The sequence below is a fragment of the Lampris incognitus genome, chromosome 1, assembly GCF_029633865.1.
Source record: "Lampris incognitus isolate fLamInc1 chromosome 1, fLamInc1.hap2, whole genome shotgun sequence".
Lineage (NCBI taxonomy): Eukaryota > Metazoa > Chordata > Actinopteri > Lampriformes > Lampridae > Lampris > Lampris incognitus.
In genome coordinates this window covers 88,962,705-88,981,601 of record NC_079211.1, presented here as the reverse complement: position 1 = coordinate 88,981,601, position 18,897 = coordinate 88,962,705, and the positions used below count along the sequence as shown (strand labels likewise).

Sequence of the window (18,897 nt, the reverse complement as noted above, 5' to 3'; positions counted from 1 at the left end):
CTACAGTGACCCCAACATTAGAAACATGTGATGACTTGTCCTACAGTGATCCCTACATTAGAAACGTGATGGCTTTTCCTACAGTGACCCTAACATTGGAAACATGTTATGACTTTTCCTACAGTGACCCCTACATTAGAAACGTGATGACTTTTCCTACAGTGACCCTAACATTAGAAACATGTTATGACTTTTCCTACAGTGATCCCTACATTAGAAACGTGATGGCTTTTCCTACAGTGACCCCAACATTAGAAGCATGTGATGAGTTTTCCTACAGCGACCCCAACATTAGTCACATGTGATGACTTTTCCTACAGTGACCCCAACATTAGTAACATGTGATGACTTTTCCTACAGTGATCCTAACATTAGAAACATGCGATGACTTCTCCTACAGTGACCTCAACATTAGAAACGTGATGACTTTTCCTACAGTGACCCCTACATTAGAAAAAGAACACAACATGGTTTGTGTTCATATTTCCACGAAAGCTGTACACCACTAGGGTACTAAGATTGTCTTATCGTCATGTGTGACCCCCAGACATGTGTGGGTCATGTGACCCTATAAAAACGAGGGGTGTCCAGTGATGAAATGCAGTTTTTCTGCACGGTGAAGAGGGAAAACCCAGATAGTCGCACAGTTTGTGATGAATGACAGCTTATTTCTTCCTGCCCAATAGATTTGGGACTTAAAATTACATTAGGTTGCTTTAATTTAGAGGTTTAATGAAGGCGGCTCATACATGACCCTTAAGACAAGGGCAGTACACACAATGTGTGCACAACACAAGGGTTAAACTGAAAATATTCTCCATCAGTGATACCAGACCTGATATTGCACGCTGAGAAATTGCTGTTCCTGAAGTAAACTCAATTTGAAAACTTGTTTCACACACATCATGACCAACTCTTAACTTGTTCATGCAGTCGCACGTACCCAAACCAACCAGACGAGGGCGCCATGTCAACAGCCATTCCCCACCAAGACAGGGTTTCACCAGTCATTCATAAATGTGTTACTGAGTTTGTGTGTAAAGGCTTTACTAAGTTGCTAGTATTAACCAGCAAGGTGTAAACTAGTGATTTACTAGTTTGGGTTGCACGGCTCAGACATAATGTTAAAAGTGCTAGTAATGTCTAACTCTGTTACTAGGCAGACGGCACAGCAGCCTGCCAATCAGAAACCGTTCACACGTAAATATGGAACAGCACATCCACCTCACAAAGCTGGTGACGTCCTCATGAAAACCAAGATTAAACCTTTATCATGTAAAACACACTGATGACGAATATTTCCACCATTTTCTAGCAACCAACAGCTGCAGTTTGTCTAAACCTGCCTTTGTTATTTGTGCTGTAGTTTAAGTTGGGTCTCTTGCTGTTACTGCTGTTTTGGTGAAACTTTTCACTACAGCGGCAAACCCTCCTAGCTCCTCCCACCTCTCACCAGCAATAACCAGTAGCAGTGGTGAAACCTGTTTTATTCAACCCCAGACAGCAAAACTGCTGTGGTCCAGACCCGTCCCACACCCGACACTTCATCCGGCCCACATACCGCGTGGAATGATGGCCCTTGGGTGGTCCGCTCCTGTTTGCCAGATCTGGGCCAGAACCAAGCCATAGCAATGCCGCATGTGCCACATATTTGCCAAAGGTGGCCCATATGTGTTTTGTGATATTTGGGCCATATTCACCATTTACCACACGGGGCGCTGCAGAGTCACATCCAGATCACATGCTGCCCAGAGCACCGCATCTTTGCCAGAAAAGGCCCACATGTGATTTGGCATATTTGGGCCATATTTGCTATCATACATGTGGGCCACTTCAGGCTCACATTCATATTGTCAGGGCCAGAAGAAGACCAGCAGTGCCGCATCACTGCCTGAAGTAGCCCACATCCGGATGCTATCTGGGATGTGGTGTACATTCTGATTGAATAAATACTTACATGACAACTCAAATTAGTGAGGACTTGATACACATGTACAACGGGCCCCGTTAAGTATCACTTGGTGCTTGTCAAAACAATTTTAACAATAGGCTCTGTGCATAACTGTAGTCCACTGACTTCCGGTTCCTACTGCAGCGGTCATACCAGTTTCCTGTTTGTTGGCGTGTGCGATTGACAATGGCATATTTTTGGCGATGCCTGCAAGATTTACCATGGATAAATGTCAACGACTTACGCAAAACTGTCGACTAACATTCACCTGCACCTACCAGCAAAAGTGTGTGGACAGGTGTGTGCATGTGGTTGACATTTATCCATGGTGAATCTTGCAGGCATCGCCAAAAATATGCCACTGTCAATAGCACGCGCCAACAAACAGGAAACTGGTATGATGGCTGCAGTAGGAACCGGAAGTCAGTGGACTACAGTTATGCACAGAGTGGATTAGCTGCCCCTTGAAAATGAATGGAGAGGATTTAGCCAATGTTCATGTGCCCCTAGTGGAGCAGCAGAGTATCACACTCACCCGGAAGGTTAGGAAAACGTCGCGGCCTGCTGGTCTCAACTCTTCGTTCAGAGAATACACTCTGACTTTGACTACACACACACACACACACACACACACATACACACACACAGAATGAGAAACAGGTAGCAAGAGTACATGCCAGTAGACGGCAGTAGATGGCAGTAGATGGCAGTGTGACTGGGAGGGGAGTGTCCTACCGGCCTGGTGGGGGGTGTAGAGCGGCTTGTCAGTCTGGATGAACAGGAAGCCATTTGTCCGACTGACAGCAACTTTCTGGTGCTGGTTGATCTCATCTGATTGGACGTGGAGGATCACGTGGTTTGTTCCCTTCGGCAGCTGGCCTGGGAAGATCTAGAGAGAGACAGCGAGAGACAGAGAGAGAGAGAGAGAGAGAGAGACAGCGAGAGAGCGAGAGAGAGAGAGACAGCGAGAGAGCGAGAGAGAGAGTGAGAGAGAGACAGCCCATGCAGAAGACATACAATGAGTGAGATGAACCTGGGCTTCTCAGTCTCTTTCATGGCACGGCCCACCTGTGGAAATACTTTCTGACCAAGGACTCACCAAATATTATGTGCAGTACAACAGAAAATAAATTCTCATGACCTGTCAAACGTGAGAGGATTCGTCTCTATAGCGACATAAAATTCCCCTAGCAGTTCTCATTAATCATGACCGACCAAGGATCACATGAAACAGTAAACACAATTTTACTGATATGCTGGAATACAATTACGTTGTTTGCGTTGTCTCAAAAAGTAAGAAATGTGTTTGTTTTTTCTTTAAAGTAGTCGGACTCCAGACTGAATGTAAGGTATGGGAACATGGTGAAGCCACACGGCTCGTTGATGCGACCCGCCTGTGGGTCACAGCCCGTAGTTTAGAAACACCAATAGGCATGTTCAAATGTCTCAGAACGAAGATACGGAGGAGAATGAGTGGTTGAACGTCTGCCTGCCTGCCTGTCTGTCTGCCTGCCTGTCTGTCTGCCTGCCTGTCTGCCTGTCTGCCTGCCTGTCTTGTCTGCCTGTCTGTCTGTCTGTCTGTCTGTCTGCCTGCCTGTCTGCCTGCCTGCCTGTCTGTCTGCCTGTCTGCCTGCCTGTCTGTCTGCCTGTCTGTCTGTCTGCCTGCCTGTCTGTCTGCCTGCCTGCCTGCCTGCCTGTCTGTCTGTCTGTCTGCCTGCCTGCCTGCCTGCCTGCCTGCCTGTCTGTCTGTCTGCCTGTCTGTCTGTCTGCCTGCCTGTCTGCCTGCCTGCCTGTCTGTCTGTCTGTCTGTGGAGGTGCGGCGGTTGTCTGACCCGGAGGTTGGCGGTGCCCTGGTGTTGGTTCTGGCTCCTGAGAGTAAGGACGGCACTGGAGAGCAGGAGGTGGTCCGGTGCCATGGAGCTTTTCATGTAGATAAACACCTTCACGTCCTCTGTGTATCCAAACAGCTGGACCAGCACCGGATGCTCCGCATCCAGCTGCAGTATCCGGGGAGCCGTCAGCAGATAGCTGCAGAGAGCAGATCAGCGTTATCGCCACACCTCTGCAGCACAGCGCTTAACACTACGACGACCACGGCGGTCAGCATGACCGCTCCGCATTTTCAAATAACTTTGGGAAGAAGAAAAAACGACACAGACCTGCCGCTCCCCGGATGCTCCTAAAACTGCATATATTTGCATTAAAATGAGTCTTAGATCAATCGCACAAAAAAGTTACGATAAGAGCTACCTAAAACGACCGTGGGCGGTCAAAATGACCGCAGGATTTTAAACTCGATATCGTGTCAAGATAAATACCCAGTTGAGATATTAATGCATTGCATATGTTAGCCTGTCTGTCAGGAAACGACTGGCACCAAAACTAACATTTTAACAACTTTAATACTATTTTAAACAATTTAAACTTCAGAGAGACGTGGTCGAACTGGAATAGCAACATTGGAAAAGGGAAAATATGACCTGAAAAACAAAACGCAACAAGGCCTACAAAACGTGACAAAAAAAACCGAATCAAAAATAACCATTTAGACAGTCCCAAACAACAACCAGAATTTAAAAACTACTAGAACGACCATGGCGGTCATTTTGACCGTTCTGGGTTTTCACAGGTTAATAACTTTGTGAGGAAGAAAAAAAGAGATACAGGCCTGCCGCTCCTTGAATGCTCCTAAAACTGCATATATTTGCATTAATCTGAGTTTTAGATCAATTGCACAAAAAAGTTATAAGATCTACCTAAAACGACCACGAGCGGTCACAATGACCGCGCATCATGTGGCCGTCATCGTGCGCGTCATGTCACGTGTGATGTTTGCGCCATTTCCTCCGCAACATTCAGTTCTTTTTTCCCATTCCCCGTTTTATAGGCCTCGTCACATTTGTTAGATTAGCAATATGTGTTTTCCGTTTAGTCTTTCAGCTATCACGTCCAACATGTCGGGTTACAGACGCGCCATGACGCACCATGAGGCGCTGCAGCATTTACAGGCGTTGGGCAGCGGCCATTTTAAATGGTATGAAAGTACTATTGTAGCGAATTCGGGAGACAACCACAGGAACTGCCGCGGCCGGGACGCGAACCCGTGTCTCCCACTCCGCAAGCGACAACGTTAACCGCTCGACTGAAGGGTCCGACTCGTCAGCCGGCTGCCAGCGTGTCTACTTATCCATGCACGTTACAACACTGAAGTTGGTAACATGTTAATTTTGGTGTCAGTTGGTTTCATAACAGACACACTAACATATGTAATGCATTAATATCTCAACTGGGTATTTATCTCGACACAATATCGAGTTTAAACACCGCGGTGGTCAAAATAACCGCCCATGGTCGCTCTGGTAGTTTTAAGTTCCGGCCGTTGTTGGAGACTGTTTTAATATTTATTTTCAGTTTTTTTTAATTTTCTTTTATACATTTCACGTGTTGTAGGCCTTGTTGCGTTTGTTAGATCGGCAATATGTGTTTGCGTTTTGTTTTTCAGGTCATATTTTCCCGTTTTCAATGTTGCTATTCCAGCTCGACCACGTCTCTCTGAAGTTTAAACTGTTTAAAATAGTATTTTAGTTGTTAAAATGTTAATTTTGGTGTCAGTCGTTTCCTAACAGACACACTAACATATGCAATGTATTAATATGTCAACTGGGTATTTATCTTGACACAATATAGAGTTTAAAAACCGGCGGTCATTTTGACCGCCCACGGTCGTTTTAGGTAGGAGTGAATTCCCGGTCGTTCTAGTGGTAAACTGTTTAGGGTGTGACTGGGTTGTTTTTTTTAGGTATTTCCTTTTTTATATATTTTAATAAACTTTATTGCAAAAATATTGACATGTACAAATATAGCAGACATGTACTCCACAAAATGGTAGAGTGAGATTGAATAAATAATAATCACAAAACAAATCTACCGGGGATTATGAAATGAGAAAACAACTGATACAAACAAACAAAAGACAAGAAAGAAAGAAAGGAAAAAGAAACAAGTGACGTCATTCCTCTTTGAAAACATGCTTAATGGTTTTGTTGTTTCGGGTGTGACTGTGACAATGTGAACGATCAGCCATTCTCAACCGGTGCTCTGCGGCGGCCCACCGGTGGGCCGCAGGGCACCACCCAGTGGGCCACGTTGGTACTGCCCAAATAGTTAGCCAGAATGAACATATTTGTCAAGTAGTGATTTCACATCTAATTACACAATACCTAAATGGCCCGGGGATTTGTGTTAATATATATTTCTAATTAAAATACACAACCTTTTTTAAATTAATAAATAACTGCACACGACTCGAACGTCATCACTTAGAGACAAACGTTTTGTCGCTGTTAGTCCCGGTGTGTGAAGTAGAGCACAAGCAAGCATTTATATTGTATGTCGACTTTAGTAAAAGGAGGGATCGGTTTTTAGAGAGAACGGGTGATGAGTGAACAGGCGAGACCTCTGCAACAGCTAAGACACCGAAGCCCGTGGGCAGAAAATGCGACCCTGAATACATTAGGTTTGGATTCCCAATGGCAGGTAGTGACGCAAGCCGAAAGCACAACGTGTCGGATGTGGTGAAGTCCTCTCACATGGATCATGAAAACCACCAAAGCTGCAGAGACACTTATACACAAAACACCCTGGACCAGTTGGAAAACCAAAACAATGTGTCCAGAGGAAGCGAGACGGGCTGCAAGCGCAACAGGAAGCCGCAAGTGCGCTAACAACGCAACCAAAAGCTGTTCTGGAAGCGGGCTCCCTGGCGGCTGCTGGTGGTGCAGCAGGAAAGCATCTACAGTAGCAGAGGTTCTGGTCCGGCCTAGCGCCGCGGACATGTGCCGAGAGATACTGGGGGGGCAGCGGCCACGGAAACCCAGACCGTGCCGCTGTCGACCCACACGGTGAGTAGGAGAACTGCTGATAGGGGCGATGACATCGAAGGGTTAGGGTTAGGGTTGGTTTTTTCTCTAATTTGTAAATAGTTGGACATTTTAAGGCTGTCGCTTAATTATTAATTATGATAAAAGAAAAAAATCAGTCCTTTGTTGTCCGTGAAATGTTTGTTAACCCTTTTATAAATGGTTGTACTTTGGTTGTGTAACCCGCACTTTGCGTTCGGCCGTCGTCTCCCTACACGCCCTGGGACTCTGCGTTGTGTTTGTTGTAGTATGACGTTTGCGTGGAAAAGGAATGAGGCGGAGGCTTGTGATCGTGGCTGAGACCTGGACACTTTATTGGCACTCGCTTACACTTCACCTCTCATCAATCAGCTGGCCGCTGGCCTCATCATACCCACAGCTTCCGGCAGAAGAAACAAAACAACATTTTCTTTCTCAATAAAATTAAAATAAAAAGTGCAAATGTGCAAATAAACACATCTCATATCAAAATGCTACCTTACGGCAAAACCAAAGCAAATGTCATCCATTATAAATTAAATAAGGCACTTATTACCCATAAAATTAAACAAAAAAACCATAGATAATCTGCTCAAATAATACTGCATCCTGCGTTATATGCCATGCTAATGCTCAACAGGCTAGCCAACACTTTTTGTCACATTTCTCTTGCCAAATACAATGTTCGACATCAAACTTTAACTAGGTTATAAGCAAACTTGTCTATTAACACCACAGAATAAACAGTTAGACAATGTGTGCGATATAAATCAATATTTTTATGATAATGCAGACCGCCAGTAACACTGCTCACCTTCCGGCAGAAGAAACAAAAAAACATTTGATCAACGTAGCCTTTTGCCCGGGACAAGACTTAGGGGTACGGTGTTGCAAAAGGGACAAACATCGCCATTTGCGGCATTCCCAGGGGAACATACAGCGTAACAGTGCCACCCTGTGGCGGATTTACATTACTACCTTACATCTACCCCTTCTTTAATTGATGGCGTCCCAGCCATCAGACCAAACAAAACAAAACAAATAAAACTTATGAGCATAAACATTAAAACAGATCACACTGAAAGTGACGTATTAATACCATGAGTTGCATATGAAATGTAGATGTGTAAATGCAATCAAAGTAAATAAACCATTAATAAAACTTGTTTGTTTTTGGGGTTTTTTCCGTGGATTATACGTGCCTTGCTACTCTCTCTGCTATGGCCCTCTGCCACAATGTCCAGCCCCTCTCTATCTTCTGCTGTTCCTCTTTTGATCTCACCACCTGTGACTCGTAAGACAGTTTCTTTGGGGGATGTCGAGTTCTCTGTGGGTTCCTCCTCAGGCTGGGGCCATCAAGTGCATTGGTGTCACTGACATTTATGTCCTCTTCCCCCCCTTGACTCACTTTTTCGGCTTCCTCCCCCATTACCTCCATGCCATCCACCTCCCAGTCCCCCATGTCAGACTCAACTCCTGCACTTGTTGCTGCACCAGCCCGCTCCACCGGAAGAAACATACACTGTGTAAGAAGGTTGCGGTGAACCACTCTCTCTTTTTCACCATCCTCTGTTCGGACCACATACACAGGTATACTGGGTTGTTTCTTCACCACAATGTATGGGCGTGACTCCCATCTGTCTCCCAGTTTCTGCCGTCCCTCCACATGACATATTTTGACCAAGACTCTGTCCCCTGGGCTGAAACCTTGACTCTTTGCCTTTTGATCATAGCACCTTTTCTGCTGCTCTTTTGCATGTCGTGAGGCCTGGTTAGCCTGAGTATAAGCTTCCGACAGACAGTCATGCAGGGTCTGGACATATTCACTATACTCACATGGCTCTTTGGTGGTAGAAAGCCCAAAAATCAGGTCGACTGGGAGTCGTGGATGTCTACCAAACATTAGGTAATACGGTGTGTACCCAGTAGAGTCATGTTTGGTGCAGTTATACGCATGTGTCATTGCATCCACATACTCATGCCAGCGGGGTTTCAGGTGAGGCTCTAGTGTCCCCAGCATGTCCATGAGAGTCCGGTTGAACCTTTCGGTGGTGCCGTTACCCTGGGGGTGATAGGGGGTTGTGTGTGTCTTAGTGACACCAGTACACTTACACAGCTCTTTCACCACAGCACTTTCAAAATTACGCCCCTGGTCTGCATGTAGTTTTGCTGGGAATCCAAACCGACAGAAAAAGTTCTTCCACAGTACCTTCGCCACTGTACAGGCTTTTTGGTCTTTAGTGGGATAGGCCTGGGCGTACCGGGAGAAGTGGTCAGTGACAATAAGCACATTTTCTATGCCTCCCTTTGATTTCTCCAGAGTCAGAAAGTCTACACACACAAGTTCCATAGGAGCGCTGCTGTGAATACTGACCAGGGGAGCCCTGAGGCCTGCAGTTGGAGTCTTTCTGAGGCAGCACCTTTCACACTGCTCACACCAAGCCTTGATTTCCTGGAACATCTTAGGCCAGTAAAATCTCTCCCTTATCATCTGCAGCGTTCTCTCAAACCCTAAATGCCCTGAGTCATCATGAAGTGCAGTCTTGACGGATGTGTGAAATCTCTCTGGTAGTACCAACTGCTCTACTACTCCCCTTTGACAGTCTTGGACCTGACGATACATTATTCCATCCCTTACTAATAACCTCCGCCACTCTTTTAAGAGAAGGCAAACCTGCCTGCCACCACTAATCCTCTCGCTGCGGCTCGGTTTTTGGTTCACACTTTTAAAGTGCAAAACGGGACCGATTACAGCATCCTCTTTTTGCCCTGCACGAATCTCCTGTTTTGTCAATGCAGGTAGAGAGTCCATCCCCACATCTTGATAGGCTTCACCGAGCGTGTGTGACAGAGGTTCTTGATGCTCAGGTCTCTCTGAAGCGGAGCTTTCCAGTTGTTGGGGAGATTGTTCCTCTACACACCTTTGTACTTTGGCTGATACAAGCTGAGGGCAGGTTTGCAGGACTTGGGTGACCTCCTGGTTAGACAGCCGGGAGAGGGCATCAGCGTTCGCATTATTCTGTCCCCCTCGATACTGCACATCAAAATCAAATGCTGACAGCCGAGACACCCACCGCTGACCTGTAGCATCCAATTTTGCAGACGACATGACATACTTGAGGGGGTTATTGTCTGTCTGGACTGAGAACTTGCGCCCATATAGATGGTCATAGAACTTGTCGGTCACTGCCCATTTCAGAGCGAGGAACTCTAGTTTGTGTGCAGGATACCTCGTCTCTGCTGGGCTCAAGCCTCTGCTGCCATAAGCTATGACTCTCTCGACTCCGTCCTGAACTTGGGCTAATACAGCACCAAGCCCCTCCCCTGAGGCGTCAGTCTGGAGCAGAAAGGGTAGGCTGTAGTCTGGATAGCCTAACACTGGAGCAGTTGTCAATCTTTCTCTCAGTGACTGAAAAGCCTCCTCACACTCATCAGTCCAAACAAAGGGCGGGTCAGGCACTAACCTCTTCTTCCCCCCTCTCCGTTTCTTTCTAGGGTCACCAGCGGTAAGGCGGTACAGGGGTGCGGCTAAGGTGGAGTAACTGCACACAAACCGCCTGTAATATCCGGTGAATCCCAGGAACTGAAGCACCTCTTTACGATTCGTGGGCCTCGCCCAGTCCTTGACTCTGCTGATCTTCTCTGGGTCTGTCCTGATGCCCTCTGCAGACACCAGGTGACCCAAGTAGTGCACCTCCTTTCTCACAAGCTGACATTTGGAAGGCTTCAACTTCAAGCCATGCTCCTTCAGTCGATCGAACACCAGCTGCAGCCTCTCCAGATGCTCATCAAAGGTTTTAGAGAATGTGATCAGATCATCAAGGTAGATCAGGAGATGGGTGAAGTTCAGATCGCCAAAGCAGCAGGTCATGAGTCTCTGGAAGGTGGACGGAGCGTTTTGAAGGCCGAAAGGCATTCTGTTGGCTTCAAACAGCCCCATGGGAGTACTGAATGCTGTTTTGTGTTTGTCCTGCTCCGCCACCTCTACCTGCCAGTATCCAGATGTGAGATCAAGTGTTGAGAAATACTTTGCTTGACCCAGAGCCTCCAGGGCCTCCTCTATTCTGGGCAGTGGAAATGCATCTCTTGTGCTGCAGGCGTTAAGCCTTCGGTAATCGATGCATAATCTTAGTGATCCGTCTTTCTTGGTAACAATCACTACTGGCGAAGCATATGGACTCTTACTAGGCCTGATAACCCCTGCTGTTTCCATTTCTGTCAGCAACTTCCTCACATCCTGCCACTGTGAAGGGGGAATCTTGCGGTACGGGAGTCGAAAGGGCTTTGAGTCGACCAGGGGGATTTCGTGCTGCACTGTTTTTGTGTGGCCGTAGTCCATTGAGTGCTGTGAGAACACCCCCATATTCCTCTCTACAAGTTCTTTTAGGAGGGCACGCTGGTGCTCATTCTCCACTGCTGCTTCACTTATGTCCACCCCACCACTGCTCACAACTTGGTTCAGACACAGGTATGTCTCTTTGTTCTCCTCATTTTGATGACAACCCTGTTCCGTGGCTGAAAAATCCACAACCCTGTCCACCAGGAAGGCGCTGGCCAGCTGTGTGTGTGGTTTGATTGTGACAGTTTGTTGGGACAGGTTCATCACTCTGACAGGAGCACAGCCTTTCTTCACATCTGCAAGAACTTTGGCGACCATAAGGTCCTGGGGAAGCCGAATGGAGGCGTGGCCTTCAATTAGTGCTGTGTATGTCTTTCTTTGTGGGCCAGCTTTGATTTTGCACATTAAGTCCATCTCTTTCCCTCCCGGGATGTATATTTTACGGCCAGTGTACACAGCAGGGCCCACCATGTCGTCTGCTCCTGTATATTCAGTGTCGCCAGTTTCCAGTAAAGCTGTGTACCACTCTGGATGGCTTTCCTTCACCCGCTGAAGATATTGCTCCCCATAGGTTGCTTGGAGGTGCCTCCTGGCGGCACGGACGACATTAGTTCCCACAAGCAGTGGGACGGAGGAGCGATACTCGGAGTCAGGGACAACAAAAGCCGGCACACTCTGGAACGCTTTCCCCAGCACTTTCAACTTAATGCGCAGGACACCAGAGTAAGGCACATCCTGACCTGCTGCACCTGCTATGGGTATTTTAGAGGGCCGTAGTTTCTGTCCATGGAGGTCAGGGTGGTTGCACCAGTATCCGTGAGTAATACTGGTTACCTGAGAGCCGGAATCGATAAGAGCCCTGCACTTTAATCCATTGACTTCCACCTCACCCTCATTCCTGGGACCCACAATAGGAATGTCCTCTACTCCATCATCAGTATCGCTCACCTGCAGTGGGGGGTCTTGCTGCTTGCCCATGGTTGCCCCAGTTACCACAGGCTCTAGGCGTTTAAATGCTGCGTTGAGTGGGGCGTGGTGCTCTCCGCGGAGGTCGCAGGCTGGGGTCGGTGAGTTCAGGGCGGACTGGGATCTGGGAGCACCGCTCGACATACTCGGGCTATATGCCCTTGCTTCCCACACCGGTAGCAAACAACACTGGAGCCCTGAGTAACTGTTCTGGGAGATGGTTGGGGCCTTAGTGGGGGTGCAGGGGCTGGTGCAGGGGTAGGTGCAGCAATTCTCAACTCAAGGTGAGCCAACTTGGTCATCTGTTCTTCTTGGCTAAGAGCTAATTTCTTGACCATATCTTTAAGCTCTGTCCACTCTGAAGTGTGTTTTGACCTCTCTGACCTCATATTGGTATCACATTCTGATGTGACCTGCACCTGGGTGAGCGCTTTCTTTGTCTTGTGTTGTGACTGGAACTTCTGAGTCTCTTTTGCAAGGTTTCTAAGCTCTGCTTGCAGCTCCAGGAAACTCAAAAGCCTGGGCTTCATTGGTGCGATCCTTGCATACACCATCTCATCCATAAGCCCTCTTAGAAACTGTCGAGTGAGTTTACTATCACGATCAGGAAATTGCCTGCCTCCTCTCTGACTTTCCTCAACCGCTCTCAGTGTTGCCTCCAGAGCAATAGCATAAGAGCAGGCAGACTCTCCGGACCTCTGGCTGCGCTCATAGAAGTCGGCTAGTGGATCAAGTGAGCCTTGTGTGTCGCTGTATTCAGCCCTGAGCTCCTCATACGCCTTCTCTGGAGTCTGGTCGTGGGGGGGTAGGTTCAGGACTAGCTTCCTGGCCTCACCGCTCAGGTGTCGCACAACAGTCGAAAAGCGGAGGTGTGTGGGGAGCTCGATTGCCTCCAGAAGGTACTGCATATCACGAACCCAGTCTTCTACAAGTATTTTGCTGTCTGGATTGCCAGTGAAGATTTGGACATTTTTTACCTGATGAGTTTGCATGAACCCACCATATGCAGCTGGTGGAAGGGTTGTGTTGGCTGCGGCTCTGACAGCAGCATTCATTGGGGGCTCATACGGACGTGGGTGCATGTGCGGGGTGGTGGATGGGTGTGGTGGAGGGTGTTGTGGGAGTGTGTTGTGGTACATGACAGCTCGAGGGTCTGAGGCAGGTGCTGTGTGGTTAGGGGCTACATGTTGCACTGCTAGTGGGGTGGTCACCTCTTGGGGGTAGAGGGCAGCAGGCTGTGACATATGCAGCTGGGGGATTGATCCATGCTGCAAACTTTGAAGGGTCTGGCCAGTAGAAGAGGGGTAGCTCATAATGTTCATCATTGGTGGCATTTGAAAGCTTGGCATGAGGGCCTGGGGCACAGGGGGATTATATGCAGGACCAGTGTAGACCTGGGGTTTAGGCTCGGCAGCAGGGCTTTGGTAAGGAGGGGTGTCTGGGTGAGTCATGGTCGGCCGCTGTACAGTTTGCATTTCCGTGGAGGTGGGGCACGAGAGGCTGTGAATGGGCAAAGGGTGTGTGTGCTGGTTCACACTGGCTTGGGCCGGGGGATTAGGTTCCACTAATATCTGTACAGCTGGAAGGGATGCACTGGGCAGGCTGTAGTCTGGCCTGCTGTTTTGGTGGATTGGTTTGGCAGCTGGGCTGCTGTCAAAACATAGTGAGGGTGCTTGCATTGGAGCTCTAGAGGCTGGCAAGGTGGGTGCATCAGCTGGAGTGGAGTAGTGAATAGGGTAAGGTGACAGTATTGGGGGTGGTGGAGTGAGTGGTGCACTTAGTCCTGGGTATGGGGGCTGCTGACTGCTGTGGTGGTCTTGAGGGAGGATCAGCTGTTGGGTGGTGGTGGGGCTAGTGAAGTAGTTGTTAAGCTTTGGCCTCACTGATTGCTGTTGATTTGCAGCACTGGTGGTTGTTACGCCCTTGCTTGAAAGGTGGGGTTGTGTCTGGGCTGGAGTGTCACAGTTGTGGCTGGCTGTGGGCATCGGCGGCAGTTGGGAACCCGGTGTGGCAGCAGAGGCACCTTCTTGCTTTGACTGATAATCTGCATAGTCACTGAACATTTTGATATATTTTTTTTCTAAATCACTATGACTGGTGTAACTGTTGGTGTGAAAACAGATGACTATTAATGATTCACTGTGTTCACAGAATAAGTTTAGCTGTGTATGCAAAATCTCCCCTTTTTTCCAGTAAATATATCAAAAAACAATAATCACTATCAACTCAAAACTCACATTAAACTTGAGTCAGAATCAGATGGTCAATACACAACCCTTAACCAAAACCAAGAAATTATGAATGATATATATCAGCAAAATGTTAAACACAGTGTTCCTATAGCAGGATCTCACATAGCACACTTTTACACAACTCAAATAACAGTTAAGTTTATCGAAATATCATAAAAAGTCCTCAAATGGATATAGCAAGCTTTCAACAGTCTTTAAAGGATATTTGAAGAGGTGAGTATCTTGCCAATGCGGCAGCGCCGATGACAGTAGTTCAGTCCACCACACTGTCCAGTCACTGAAGGTAACGCGGTTCAATGCAGCAGCAAAGGCGAGGACGCGAGTCTCTGTATCTCCTTGGATCTCGAAGCACCACGATCCGGGTCACGGCACCATGATGTAACCCGCGCTTTGCGTTCGGCCGTCGTCTCCCTACACGCCCTGGGACTCTGCGTTGTGTTTGTTGTAGTATGATGTTTGCGTGGAAAAGGAAGGAGGCGGAGGCTTGTGATCGTGGCTTAGACCTGGACACTTTATTGGCACTCGCTTACACTTCACCTCTCATCAATCAGCTGGCCGCTGGCCTCATCATACTCACAGCTTCCGGCAGAAGAAACAAAACAACATTTTTCTTTCTCAATACAATTAAAATAAAAAGTGCAAATGTGCAAAACACATCTCATATCAAAGTGCTACCTTACGGCAAAACCAAAGCAAATGTCATCCATTATAAATTAAATAAGGCACTTATTACCCATAAAATTAAACAAAAAAACCATAGATAATCTGCTCAAATAATACTGCATCCTGCGTTATATGCCATGCTAATGCTCAACAGGCTAGCCAACACTTTTTGTCACATTTCTCTTGCCAAATACAATGTTCGACATCAAACTTTAACTAGGTTATAAGCAAACTTGTCTATTAACACCACAGAATAAACAGTTAGACAATGTGTGCGATATAAATCAATATTTTTATGATAATGCAGACCGCCAGTAACACTGCTCACCTTCCGGCAGAAGAAACAAAAAAACATTTGATCAACGTAGCCTTTTGCCCGGGACAAGACTTAGGGGTACGGTGTTGCAAAAGGGACAAACATCGCCATTTGCGGCATTCCCAGGGGAACATACAGCGTAACAGTGCCACCCTGTGGCGGATTTACATTACTACCTTACAGTTGTAAATAGTAAAAAGAATAGACAACACATATAACAAAGTAAAAATATTTTCATCTATAAAACATCTAACATTTTGCACAATAAACTTACTCATGACAATACACACACAAACAACAAAAATAAATCAATGCCTCTCTATCATCCTTTCAAGCAGGGAGAAGAGCCTCTCCGTCCAGTAGCAGGGAGAAGAGCCTCTCCATCCAGCAGCAGGGAGGAGAGCCTCTCCATCCAGCAGCAGGGAGAAGAGCCTCTTCATCCAGAAGCAGGGAGAAGAGCCTCTCCATCCAATAGCAGGGAGAAGAGCCTCTCCATCCAGCAGCAGGGAGAAGAGCCTCTCCATCCAGCAGCAGGGAGAAGAGCCTCTCCATCTAACGTCCCGTATTTTAACTGACATTTTGAGGTTTTAAGGTCTCCTGAAGTTTAACATATCTGGCGTTAGATGTTCAAATGAGTAGAAACCCAATACCTACATTTACAAGTGAAATCTTGCTCGGTGCTTTGAATAGACATTCGTCCACCGTCCATTATGTATTTATTTTGTTTTTTGTTTTTGGGGAGAACGGGCGGAGCAGCGGTGCGCAAAGAATCTTGGGATATGGAAGTCCGCGAAGGATAGTAGCAGTGCATCCTTCGAAAAGAGGGAAAAGAAGGCCGCATTTGTGGGCTGCATCACGGAGCCTGCGAATTGGGACAGCCTCCGCGCAGCGCTATGACGTAATCGGCCGAAGAATGCACCCTCCGAAGGATGCAGACCCTGAATTGGGACACAGCTACTGTATCGGTGTCTGCGCGGACGGCGCTGCATCGATGACAGGAATGCATCGTGGTGTTACCAAGCAAGTCCAGGAGAGGGCACCGCAGGCGAAGTGGACGCTTTATTTCTTGCATCGTGAAAATCTGGCTACGAAGAAGATGTCACCAGAGCTGCATGACGTCATGAATGTGGCTGTGAAAACTGTCAACTACATTAAAAAAAACGCAGTCAGCTCGAGATGTTTTGCTGCTGTGTGAGAGGACGGATGCAGATCACGTGCAGCTCTTGTGTCACAGTGAGGTAAGGTGGCTTTCAAGAGGACATGTGCTTACTTGCCTGTTCCAACTGAGGGAAGAAGTGCATGCATTTCTTGCTGAGAAGCAGTCCCCTCTGACAGAGCATTACAGCGATGATGCCTTTTGTGCAAAACTAGCCTCCATATCTGATCAGTTGGATCAGCCGAATATGTCAATGCAAGGAAGAAACAGCACCGTGTTTTTGGTTTCAGACAAAATTGAGGGGTTCAAGAAAAAACTCATCCTTTGGAGCAGGAGAGTCAAAGAGGGACGAATGCATATGTTCCCACTCCTGAGTCAAACTTTGGAAGGTTCTCCTGTTAACATTTCCAATGTTCTCACCCAGCATTTAACTCAGTTGTCAAATAAATTTTCAGATTACTTCCCAGAAGACCCCCGGAATGGAAGTCTTCGGGTTTTAGACCCGTTCTCAGTGGATCCTGCATCTGAAGACATGGCCCTGTCCACTGTGTTGGACAACCAGCTGATGGAACGATCAGCTGACAGCAGCCTGAAGCTCCAACTCACACAAGTTGACCTTGCTTCATTCTGGATATTGGCTGCCAGTGAATATCCCTCTCTGTCACAACGGGCACTCAAATGTCTGTTGCCTTTCACCATCACATACCTGTGTGAGTTGGGGTTTTCCATTGTGACTGTCACAAAATCAAAGGCCAGGAACAGACTGCAAGAATGCTGTTCTGCACATCAGCCTCTCACCCACCCCACCCCGGCTTGATCTGATCATTTCTCAGAAGCAACCCCAAGTATCTCACTGAGGGAGGGCAAGTAGAATATTTAATTCAATCATTGCAGCTGACAGTGACAGAGCAATTGTTCACAGGTCAGAATACCCCTTTATTTAATTATTTTCTAAGGTTTTACGTTTATTTCGGTATGTGGGCCCTGACTGTCTTGACACATACCCAAGTGGGCCTTGAGTTACAAAAGCTTGAGAACCTCTGTGCTGGATGACCGATGGCGTCATCTTGTTGCTGACTCTTTCACATCACTTTGGATGAATACATGTAAAATGACAGGCTGGAGAAGTCAAGCTTAGCGTTCGTGTCAGGGCTAGCTTTTGGGTCGGTGTTACCCTAACCCGGGTTGAAAAAAAGACAAACTGACTTCATTTGACATGCAGTACATTTGGCACGCAGCACATTTGGCATGTAGTACATTTGGCATGTAGTACATTTGGCTAGTTCCTTTATCCAGTTTACTGACACAAACAGTACTTGTTGTCTTTGGCTGGTGGCAGAAATCAGACTTACGTTCTGGATTGTGCAGCGGTCCTCCAGCTCACAGCAGACCAGCAGAGCAGAAGCACACACAGCCTCATCTTCACACACTGCCTCATCTTCACACTGAGCACACAGCAGCAGCGCGCCACGCAACACCGCCTCAGCGTTATTGATTAACTATTGGAAAAACCCATGTAAGCGTCAGCAAACTGATCCCAGCAGAGACCCTGTGTGTGTGTGTGTGTGTGTGTGTGTGTGTGTGTGTCCGTCCCAAAGGTGAATTTACTTAATCAGTAATATTTGCTCTTGCCCAACCTACCATGTAGACTCTGAATGACTGTGTGCGTTTTGGTCTCAGATTTATGTATTATGGGTAAATTGGGTCATGAGGTCTTCCTGAAAGTTCGGGTTAGAGTTCACTGACCCCCCTCATATGTGTAACAACCCCGAAGGTAACCAGAACCTAATTCCAACCAATACGTTCATAACTATATAAATATATGTAAACCAGTTAAAAAGCAAGAGGTTAAAATTTGTACCCATTCAAATGGATTAATAAATTAGTTCATCAGTATTATTTAACTCCTGGTTTAAAATAGCAGGGAAGTATTTCTAGTGATATCAGGAACTCAGTAATATAATAAATTAATAAATTAGTTCATCAGTATTATTTAACCCCTGGGTTGAAATAGCTGAGAAGTGTAGTATTTGTAGGGATATCAGGAACTCAGTACTATACAAAATTAATAAATTAGTTCATCAGTATTATTTAACTCTTGAATTAAAATAGCTGGGAAGTGTAGTATTTGTAGGGATATCAGGAATTCAGTAATATAATAAATTAATGAATTAGTTCATTAGTAGTATTTAACTCCTGGTTTAAAATAGGGGGAAGTGTAGTATTTGTAGTGATATCAGGAACTTGGTAATATAATAAATTAATAAATTAGTTCATCAGTAATATTTAACTCCTGGTTTAAAATAGCTGGGAAGTTTAGTATTTGTAGTGATATCAGGAACTCAGTAATATAATA

The 18,897-nt window shown here is 46.6% G+C and overlaps 1 protein-coding gene across 1 annotated transcript in view; it reads right to left on the bottom strand.

Moving 5' to 3' along the window:
• Nucleotides 1-17,970, bottom strand: part of c5 (complement component 5) — a 139,696-nt gene extending 121,726 nt beyond the window's left edge. Inside the window, exons 1-4 of the mRNA XM_056286324.1 lie at nucleotides 17,894-17,970; nucleotides 3,784-3,979; nucleotides 2,687-2,840; nucleotides 2,487-2,557 (exon numbers count right to left, since the gene is read on the bottom strand). Of these exons, the coding sequence (XP_056142299.1) occupies nucleotides 2,487-2,557; nucleotides 2,687-2,840; nucleotides 3,784-3,979; nucleotides 17,894-17,961 (489 nt within the window). The 5' untranslated portion in view covers nucleotides 17,962-17,970. The remainder of the gene's footprint in view (nucleotides 1-2,486; nucleotides 2,558-2,686; nucleotides 2,841-3,783; nucleotides 3,980-17,893) is intronic.
• Nucleotides 17,971-18,897: the final 927 nt, after the last annotated feature.